The sequence below is a fragment of the Ursus americanus genome, chromosome 2 (genome assembly GCF_024610735.1).
Source record: "Ursus americanus isolate L20-20 chromosome 2, mUrsAme1.1.p, whole genome shotgun sequence".
Taxonomy (NCBI): Eukaryota; Metazoa; Chordata; class Mammalia; order Carnivora; family Ursidae; genus Ursus; species Ursus americanus.
The window spans coordinates 42,201,217-42,211,957 of record NC_142128.1 but is presented as its reverse complement, the minus strand read 5'-3'; the positions used below and the strand labels follow the sequence as shown (position 1 = coordinate 42,211,957).

The window sequence follows — 10,741 nt, the reverse complement described above, 5'->3', positions numbered from 1 at the left end:
GTGCTGGGAGGTTTGCTCTGAAAAGAGAAGGGACACAGGTCCACACACAGACAAGCACAGTCTGGACCACCCACCCTGTTCCTGTCCTGCAGGGTCCACATGAACCCTGGGCTCTGTGTTCGTGCCCGTGTGGACACGCAGACACGCACACGTGCACACAGATACTGTTGTGCATAGACACGCGCTGCACATACAGCCAACACAACAACTCCACGGGTCCTTTGTTCCTCGGGCCTGAGGCTAGGAGCCGGCCCGCGTGTGCACTCGCACGCCAGAGAGACAGAGTTTGCCTGCGTTCCGGTACTCAACAGGAATTATTTTAGGAATTCTGTGCTGATTGTTTGGGACCATCTTTTTCCTGCAAGGCCAGATCTAGAACTGGCTTCAAGTGACCCACGGTGGGTCCAGGTCTCCTCAGGTGCCTGGCACACCCTCATTAGCTGAGAGAATAAATGAATGACAATGAATTATCGAGGACCACAATCTAGCTGAAGTCCTGCAAGGAGAGAGCAACCAGGGCCAGAGCTCGCGCACTGACCGAACACGCAAGAGGAGACAGGCACTGTGCTGGGGACTTACTTCCCCATTTAAGAGACGAGGAAGTCGAGGCTCAGCAGGCAGTGACTGCCCAGGGGGCAGAACCAGCAAGCAGCATGTGTGCTCCCAGAGGCCTGGTTCTGCCTCAGACACCATGACGTTTCGAACATGCAGTTAAGTCAACAGGACCTTACTGAGCTTCAGCTCTGGGCAGGGCTGTGTGCCCGGCACTGGGGGGCCGGGCGAGGGGGGTGATGATGAAGAGGAAAGACTGTCCTATCCTCCAAGATCCTGGAGTGGAGAGATATGCCACCCACACACCTTTCTGGACATAAGGCAGACAGTGATGGGTGGGGCATAGCCATCTCTTTCCAAGCAAAACTGTTTAAGTAAGCCCCTCGGCCTTAATTCTGGATCAGGCCGGCAGATGGAAGGAGGAAGAGGAGGGCCCTTGGGCAGAAACCTAGCTTGGCCAGCACAAGTGTCAGCAGAAGAGGAGAGTCCCCTGAACAAAGGCGGCCATCCGCCTCCGGGGGGAGCCAGGGAAGGACTCATGGAAACCCCGCCCCATGGAACCTGGCTCCTAAGGTGCCCACCCCTGGGGTCCCTGGGCTCCTGTGCCACCTGGGCAATCTGGCAGTCCCCTCCCCGCCGTGGACATACCCCACACACTCTGCAGGCACACGCTCCAGCACGCACACCCATGCCACAGACCCCAAGTGCACTCGCACACCCACAGCCAGCCCTCCAGGTGCACACCCTCACGTTTGCGTCTCCCACCTTGGGTATTTGTCTGGAGAATCAGTGGGACCCCAAGGATGGACACGTGGTGCATGAACACGCCCAGGGGGCTGATTTGTCTTTGTTGGATCTGTGAGGTGGGTCCAGCAGGGACCTCGGCCTCCCCCACCCCACTCCTTCATCTGCCCCTTCCCGTTCAGCAGCTGTCCCCTCCCCATTCACACACACTTGTTTCTGTCCTTTGTTTTCCACCCTGGCCAAATCCCCAAGGCTTCTCTGGTCATTAACCTCCCGCTTTAATTAGCTTAGTGAAGAGGAAAGGGGAAGCAGGGCAAATTCAGGGGTGGGTGTCAAGGGGGAATCTCATTTCGGTGGGGACAGGAAGGCTCAGATCAGCTGGTGACAAAAATGCCAGCCTCACAATAAGTCCTATGCAACTGTTTGCTATTTCTCTTAAGGCGAAAACCGTCACCTGTGCCACAGAGTAGGAGCCTCTCCCTCGAGAGCCCCCAATGTCACAGGTCCCCCAGTCCGTGTTCCTGGGGTAGAGGGATGGGGGACAAGAACCCACCTCTCACCTCCTCTCCCACTCAAGCCATAAAGCTTGTTGTTAATGTTATGTGAACTCCCCAATCCAGGGGGGCACCCCTGCCCAACTCTGGGGCCCCCCAGGGGCTCCTCGCCTGGGCTCCCCTCCCTAGATCTACTGCGCAAGAGCATGAGCCCCGCAGGGTGCCAGCCCCTCCGGAGATCCTCCACGCCAGCCCCCACCCTCCCGCTGGTGTTCAAATCCACTCTTTCCAAGAATCAACTTGGTGAGCTGGGCTTCACAGCTCAGCCCTCATGGCCTCACAGTGCGGGCTCTGTGAGGCCACCTCCTCTGCTCCCTGCCTCCAGGCAGGACTTTACCTCACAAACCAGTTCAGATGTTTGGTTTCCAAGGCACTCCAGAAAAGGCCACCCTACCACGCAGCTCACCCACCCATTCTTATACAATTATTTTGGGAAGTTCTTCTTAAAGCCCAACCTCGAGGCCTCGAGCTGCGGTGCCATCCCCTCCCGTCTTGGGAAAGGCCCAGGCATAAAAAGGGTGACAAAAGAAATGCTGGAGATCGGGGGAAGAGGAGGATAAGAGGCTGCATTACACTCCGACTTCCCAGAACTCCCTCTACAAGTACCCAACTGTCCAATTCACGCCTTAGAAACTTATTTTTACTTTCACTAAATGTCCAGAGTCAAAGGAGCTGCATTAACGGGTTTTCAGTGGGGGAGAGGTGGGTGAGGCCAAGTGGAACGATGGTGGAGGCCAGAGAACAGATCCACCCCCACCCCACACCCCCCCGCCCAGCCGTCTGCCGGGCCGGGCCGAAGGAAGTTTGGGTCCCGAGTCGACCCCGTCTCTCCTCCGTCCTTCTGTCGCGGCCTGAACTCCGGGCTTTCCCCCGAAACTGTCAAGTCACATCTTGCCTTTAAGACTCCCCCTGCCTCCCCGCTCTCTGCCCTCCGCTTCCCCCCTCTCCCTCCACCCGCCCATCCTCCACTGCCCGCCAGCTCCCCTCTGCCGCTCGGAAGGACGAGAACTAACTCACCTCCCAGTCGTGCCGCTCAGATCTCCGAGACTGGGGGGGCGGGAGGGCATGGGGGGCGGCCTGCCGCTCGGTGGGGAGCGGACCCCGTCTTTTGCCAGGGGGTCCCGCCCTGCAGCCCCGCAGCCCATCCTGGCCTCCACCGCGCGCACGGCCCGGCGGCGCCCGCATCGCGCTGCGGGCTTTGTCTGCTCTGCGGAGAGGCTGTCCCCGCGGCCCGCAGCCGGGACGACTCCGGGGAGGGAGGGGCGGGGAGGCAGCGCGCGGGGAGGGGGCGAGGCCCGGGAGGGGGCCGCGGCGACCCGACCGGGCCGCTCCCGCCCCCTCGCCCCCTCATTACCATAAGAAAGGAGGGGACCCGGGGCCAGCCTGGACGGGGGTGGGGGGTTGGGGGGAGCCCGTCTGGGGAGGGGGCGCTCCATTAGCCTTTTCCAACCCGCTCCGTTTCCGTTCCCCGCGCCCGCCCCTCGGAGAAATTAGGGACCTCGCCTTCCACCCCGCCCCCGCTTTGCCTCCGAGCGGGGCTAGAGACCGAAGGCACGTCCCCATCCTCCGCGGGGCTAGGAGCCCAAGCTCGCGCCCCCGAGGGCGGGAAACTACAACTCCCGGCATGCCCCGGGCGCCCCCGCGCCCCCCCGCAGTTCCATGCTGCTCCATCCAGTTCATTTAAAACAAAAGAGTTTGAGCGCTGGAAGGGGCTGGGCTCGACTGGGGGCCACTGGGCGCCGCTCCCGGACCGGGGCTCGGTGCGGGAGCCTGAGGGGGGCGTCTGGACGGCGGGGTCTAGAGCCGCCCGGGTCCGAGGCGGGAGGGGTGGGGGCAGAGATCCCGCAGCCCCCCGCCCCCCGTCACCCCCGGAGAGGAAAGGAGAGCTGCTTCCTCGGTTTTGCTTCTCTTTCCCCCCACCCCCACCCCGGGGGCTGGGGCGAGGGGAGTCGGGTTACAGGGTGTTTGGGGAGGGGGGCTTAGGGGGAGGGCCTATCTTTCTATCTCGCTTTCTTCCCCCCTCCCCAGTTCTTTGTTCCCCCCTCCCCACACGCCCCCCTCCTCTCCCCTCCCCTCCTCTCTCCTCTTTTCCCTTCCACCACCTCTCTCCCTCTCTCCCCCAGCTTTTGTTTCGCCATGCCTAGTCTAGTGGTATCTGGAATAATGGAAAGAAATGGGGGCTTTGGAGAACTAGGATGTTTCGGGGGAAGCGCTAAGGACCGAGGGCTGCTGGAAGACGAGCGCGCCCTTCAGCTGGCTCTCGATCAACTCTGCCTCCTGGGTTTGGGGGAGCCCCCCGCCCCCACGGCGGGCGAGGACGGGGGAGGTGGGGGGGGCGGCGCCCCCGCGCAGCCGGCCGCCCCCCCGCAGCCGGCCCCGCCGCCGCCGCCCGCGGCGCCCCCGGCCGCCCCGCCGGCGGCCCCCGCGGCGCAGACGCCCCAGCCCCCCACCGCCCCCAAAGGGGCCAGCGACGCCAAGCTCTGCGCTCTCTACAAAGAAGCCGAGCTGCGCCTGAAGGGCAGCAGCAACACCACCGAGTGTGTCCCCGTGCCCACCTCCGAGCACGTGGCCGAGATCGTGGGCAGGCAAGGTAAGCGGGCGCCGGGACCGCGGAGAGGGACTGGAGTGGGGGGCACCCCATCCCAGCACGGAAAGTTCATTTCCTCTCTCCTTGCCCGCCTCTGGCTCTGTCCCTTCCCCACAAAGGGGGACCCGCCCCCTACCCCGATTTCCAAGTGCCACAAAGTTCCCTACTACCCCCAGTCGGGACTGTTCTTCAGATAATTTCCTTCCCGAGGGCTCTGCTTTTAGACAAAGAAATATGCTCTCATAGAGAGAGGGAAAAGGGAGGGGATCGGTCTCCCAATCCTGGGAGGCTGTCGGGAGGTGATGTCCACTCCTAGCCAGAAAAACTGGCGGAACGTGCAGAGAGTTACTCAGAAGCCCCTGCTCTGGTATCTGCTAGTGGGTTGGGGAGGGGGCACCCCTGGGACCCCCTACAGCTGGAGTTGCAGACTTTGGGGGAGACCTGGCCCGGGAAGCCAGACTGAGTATCTGTCTCTTTGTTGGGCTGAGTGCTGGAATGGAAGGGGGTGTGGCTCATGGGAGGGTCCCAGCCCAGGGGAGAGGTGGGGAGGGGGCCTGCTGGGAGGAGGGAGTCCTGTGGTCACCCACACACCAAAGTTGAACGATCTGTGGGGTTTTGGAAAGGGTGCCTCCAACGAAGTGCCACGTCCTGGCGTGGACCTGTCCTCCTCCCTCTCAGGCTTTTGTTCTGGGCTGGCCACGGCCAGGGGCCAGAGGCCTGGAGAGGGGTCTCTGGTAGTGTGAGAGTAGGACAGGGCAGGAGGGGGCATGCTGGGGGGTGAGAAACCTTCACGTGGAGGTTTGGTTGGAGGGCGTGTGTCTGGGTGTGTTGTTGGGGTGGGGGGTGTAGAATTAATCCAGTGTAGTGTGTCTGATACCACACCCTCCTCCGCTCCAGCATCCCTGGGCGGGTGGGGGTGGGAGTGTTGGTGAGGGTCCAGATTGAGCAGACGGGATCTTGGGGACCCTTCCCTCTCCCGGTTTCCCAAAGGGGAGTGGGGGGGGCGGGATTTGGAAATTGCAAGGGGGCTGGGCTGGGGAGGTCTGGGGTGGGGGAGGAGCGGGGGAGGAGCTGTCCCACAGTGGGGAACAATGGAGGAGCGGCATTCTGGCTGGGAGTGAGGGAGGAGGCCGGCTGCTGGCGGGGGAAGAGGGGAGGCGAGCCCCGGGGGGGGGGGGCTACTGCACACCCCACCTCATCTACCCGAAGCGCTTGGGGGTTGGGGGCATTTTGCCTTGAGATCCAGAATGGAGGAGGGGAGATGCCACTCCCCTAAACACTCCTCATCCCCCTGGGGCGCTCCATCTCTTGAGATTTCTGGTTCAAAAAGTTGGGTTTCCTCTTGTTGCCAGACACTAGGGACCGAGAGCCCTGGAATTGGGTGGGGACACTGATATCTTTTCTTGAGTGTGGGGGTGGTCTTGGGAGGCCCCAGGATTTCATGGAGTCATTCTTCTGCCTCTCAGCAGATGGGCCTGTCTCTCATGCAAGTGGGGGCATTTCTCCTATTCAGAGAAGAGAAGCCTCCCCTTGGTCCTTAAGTACGTGGAAGTCCTCCCTCTTGTCTAACCTCCCTTCCCTGCTGCAGCGCCAGCACGCCTCTCTCTGACCTCTAGAAAGGTGAAGCCCTGTGGTCTTCCCTTCCAGAGATGCTTCTCCAGGGTTCCAAACCCCAGGATGAGCTCCACCCATTCTGCACCTCCGGGCCCTTAGCTTTTCTTCTTCCTCTCCTGCCGCGGCCTGTCTGCCTCACCCCAACCCCCAAAGATACCCAGCTCTCACTTAAGTTGATGGACCCAGAACTTGAGCCAGCACCCAGGTGCCTATCAGAGGCCATGGGAGCAGAGAGTTGTAGGAGAGGGAATCACAGTTCCTCACCCCTCGGCCTCACACATAGGACAAACATTCACTGACGTTAAAGCAGCAAGGATGTGGGCTTGACAACAGGTAGGACTTCTCAACTGCCAAGAGGTCTGAAGACAAAAAGGGAGGAGCAAATTCTCCTTCCTGAGGTCCCTTGAAGGTGAGGAGCACTGCCCCAACCCACTCCATTCCCCCACCTGCCTATCTGGTGGGGCTGGAGAGGAAGCCAATGAGCTCACCTCAGGCCTGTGGCTGGAGGGCTGGGGCAGAGTCAGAAAGCTAGGACTGCTGGCATTGGTTTTGGGAGGAAGAGGTCATGGGGTGGGGGGATGAGAAAGGGGACAGTGAGTGTGTACCTGGAGAGGGGTGTGACCATGTGTACATGTGCCTGGGGGCAAAAGTTGTGGCTGTGCAGAGGAATGTGCCCTTTGAGAGCCGGGGATGATGACGGTGGGAGAGTGGGGTAGATGAAAAGGTCGAACACAGGCCATCCGTGGCGGGGGCAGGGAGGGGGGGTGCGTCCGCGCACATGTGTGTGTGTGTGTGTGTGCATGCGTGTGAATGTGAGCACCCTGGGTGTGCGCAAGTATTGTTTAGATAAAGGCGCACAGTGCATCACAGCTCCTAGGTCCGTGTGTGTGCAAACTCACACACGTGTGGCATGTGTGCCTCGAGACGATGCGTGAGCCTGGCTGTGTGTGAAGCTAGGGGCAGGGAGCAGGAACTTGGGAGAGGAGGAGGAAGGCTCGCCCAGTCGGCCATTGGAGGACTGCAGCCTTTAGAGATGCCGTACCGTGCTAGCCTCCCTGACTCTTCTCTTCCCCTTCTCCCTCTTTGTCTCTCTTTGTCTAGGCTTTCCTCTTGCTCTTCCTGCCTCTCCCTGCAGTCTCCCAGCTGTAACCCACTCCTGCTTCAGAGCACGAGTATAGGCCCCTCACCTCCTCAGTCCCCAGCCGGGCTCAGCTCCCCTGCCGGGCTCAGCTCCCCTGCTCCCAGCGGACAGGGTGGCCGGAGTGTCCATAGGGTCAGGGGCTGGCCCTCACTCATTATTCTTTGCATCTTCATACTTCTTTCCCTTCGAAACTCCGATTCTCAGACCCTTCCCGGTCTCCCACACTCGGCTGGTTGCTGCAGACTTGCTATGAATTTGGGGCCCTCTGAGAGACATTAATGGGTGGAAGGCATGGGGGGCGGAACACAGATCATAGAGGAAATGGGGTCCATGTTCCCTGAGTAGACTGGAGGACACTTTTAATGAATGGAGCTCAAGTCAGGAGACGATTGTGGGGTTCCTGAGTACTTTGGGGTTCTGTGGAAAGCTCGAGGTCAGTGATAGACTTTGGTGGTGGGGGGAGAGGTGTGTGATGAAGTGATGTGGAAGTTTGTGGGTGGCCGGGAATCAGTAGGGAAAGTGAGGGAACGGCGCATGGTTGGGAGCAGTTAGGCGATTTGAGGTTAGCAGCTTGTCTGGGAGGGTCAGCGGTTATTTACTGGTTTCAAGGAGTGACTGGGTTGGGAGGGTCCTCCGTGGACCTGGAGGGAAAGCTGGCACACATGGAAATCTGTGCTTGATCCAGAGGCGCCGAACGGACTGTTAGAGGCAGGGCGCGTTGGCCCCCGCTGGCCGTGTGTCTGAGTAGCTATCGGAGCGGACTGGCCCCAGCGCAGACCTTCTTGCCCTGTGAGTTTCCTCTCTCCACTTTGCCCCATCCCAGGCTGCAAGATTAAGGCTCTGAGGGCCAAGACCAACACGTACATCAAGACACCGGTGCGTGGCGAGGAGCCCGTGTTCATGGTGACCGGGCGGCGGGAGGACGTGGCCACAGCCCGACGGGAAATCATCTCGGCAGCCGAGCACTTCTCCATGATCCGCGCCTCGCGCAACAAGTCGGGCGCCGCCTTTGGCGTGGCTCCTGCCCTGCCCGGCCAGGTGACCATTCGCGTGCGGGTGCCCTACCGCGTGGTGGGGCTGGTGGTGGGCCCCAAGGGGGCAACCATCAAGCGCATCCAGCAGCAGACCAACACGTACATCATCACGCCGAGCCGCGACCGCGACCCGGTGTTCGAGATCACGGGTGCGCCGGGGAACGTGGAGCGCGCGCGCGAGGAGATCGAGACGCACATCGCGGTGCGCACGGGCAAGATCCTCGAGTACAACAACGAGAACGACTTCCTGGCTGGGAGCCCCGACGCCGGCCTGGACAGCCGCTACTCCGAGGCCTGGAGGGTGCACCCGCCCGGCTGCAAGCCGCTCTCCACCTTCCGCCAGAACAGCCTGGGGTGCATCGGCGAGTGCGCCGTGGACTCGGGCTTTGAGGCCCCACGCCTGGGCGAGCAGGGCGGGGACTTCGGCTACGGCGGCTACCTGTTCCCGGGCTATGGCGTGGGTAAGCAGGACGTGTACTACGGCGTGGCCGAGACCAGCCCCCCGCTCTGGGCGGGCCAGGAGAACGCCACGCCCACCTCGGTGCTCTTCTCCTCCGCCTCCTCGTCGTCGTCGTCGTCCGCCAAGGCCCGCGCCGCGCCACCGGGGGCGCACCGCTCTCCCGCCGCCTCCGCGGGGCCCGAGCTGGCCGGACTGCCCAGACGCCCGCCGGGAGAGCCGCTGCAGGGCTTCTCCAAACTGGGGGGCGGCCTGCGGAGCCCCGGCGGCGGGCGGGACTGCATGGTGTGCTTCGAGAGCGAGGTGACTGCCGCCCTCGTGCCCTGCGGACACAACCTGTTCTGCATGGAGTGTGCAGTACGCATCTGCGAGAGGACGGACCCGGAGTGTCCTGTCTGTCACATCACAGCCACGCAAGCCATCCGAATATTCTCCTAAGCCCCCTGCCCCAGGCCTCCTGGCTCCCTCCCCAGGGGGCCCGCCCTGGATCTGTTTTCCACCGGGGCCTTTTGGAAATCAGTGATCTGAGGGGCAAGGTGCTTAGAGATACTCGCTCCGTGGGGAGGGGGAGGGGAGGCGACGGTGGCTAGGGGGTGGGCCACTTTCAGAACCTCTGGTCACCCCGTCCTGGGAAGGTTGGGAGGGGCCAGGCAGGAAACTTACTAGAGTCACAACTCTGATACCTCAACACACCCTTCAATCTGGAAGCAGCTACGAGAAACTTTTGTTTTGCCAGAGGCCGCCGATAAGGCATCCTGACCCCTCTGTCCACTCCCCATCTGTGTCACACTACCCTTTCCTCTGTGGAGGGGATTGGGGAAAGGGAGGGGGAGAATTATCATCTGGATCTAGAGGGGCTCTTTCCAACCCTCAAGCCCTCTCTGGCCCTGACCTTTCACCTCCTCACATGACCCTTTAGACCCCCCACCGCCATATGCCATATCCTGTTTGGGCATCTGCTCCTGGGTTTCCAGGGGTCTAAGGGAGTTGGGGCCGTTTCAGAAGTCTGCACAGAGTCCCTGGGGTTGGGGGGGAAGCATGTCAATCTGTAAAGGGCTCAGAGCTCATCTCCCCACAGAGCTGGGTGGAGGGGTCTGGAGAGTGAGCTCCTGTCGGCCCCTCCGGCTGCCCCTCACCCTATCCTCCCCATCTTTCCTCCTTTGGGCTCTCCTCTCCCCTTTGCTCTTTCCACCAGCTCTCCTCTTTGCTTGCCCTTGATGGCTGTTGCTCCCAGCTCTGTCCTCCTCTGTCTCTTTCTTCCCTTCTCCCCCTCCCTCCTGCCCCTTCTAGTCCAGCTTTGGGCTCACCGTCCTTCTGGGGAGAGGTGGGGGAGAAGAGCATTTGGATGGACGCCCCCCTTAATTCCTCTTCTGACATCTGGAGGCCCTCCCTACCCCTCCAAAGAAACAGCTCGAATTCTTGATGGAATGTATCCCCATTCTCAGTGAAAATTTGAGGAGGGGACTAATACTGGGGTACATCAAGGGTCAAACCTCTGCCTCTACCATCTTTGGGCACTGTGTTTAAGGAACAATTCTTGGGCTGGATCCTCTGGCGGCAGGCGGAGGAGAGGCAGGGTCTGCTGTTCAAGGGGCAGGAAGGAGGGAGAGGCTGGTGGACAGAGGGGCTGTTCCTCCCCCGTAGTTCCCACGCCCTGTGCCCCCTCTCTGGACCTGACCCAAACCCCTATTAGTGATCAAATCATGAAGTCCCTGTCCCACCCATTGTGGTTGAGGAGAGAGTCTGGGTCTTCAGAGAGAGCTCCGACCTTGGCCAGGCGGGACTGGGACATAGCAAAGTCCGGGTCCGGTATCGCTAACAGGCCTAGCACCCCCACCTCCACTGCTTCCCTAAGGCTCACTTGGGGCTACCACCAGCCTCCCACCCTCCTGGTTCCGCTGGCCGGGCCAGGAGCGGGTGGGGGATGGGAGTCCCTGAGGGTCCCGGGAGATGCTTGTATATAGTGGGGCGGGGCTGTTCTAGGTGATCTCTGAGCACTTATGCTCGGGAGTCCCATTCTATCTGATGGAGAGGGGGTGCAGGGATGAAGGTACAGGG

The 10,741-nt window shown here is 61.4% G+C and overlaps 1 protein-coding gene across 1 annotated transcript; it reads left to right on the top strand.

Annotated features, from left to right (window-relative positions):
- Positions 1–3,832: 3,832 nt before the first annotated feature.
- MEX3A (mex-3 RNA binding family member A) lies at positions 3,833–9,222 on the top strand. Its single transcript, XM_045784159.2, has 2 exons — positions 3,833–4,440; positions 8,016–9,222. Exons 1-2 carry the CDS (start codon positions 3,987–3,989, stop codon positions 9,119–9,121), a joined length of 1,560 nt encoding a protein of 519 aa, XP_045640115.1. The 5' UTR covers positions 3,833–3,986; the 3' UTR covers positions 9,122–9,222.
- Positions 9,223–10,741: the final 1,519 nt, after the last annotated feature.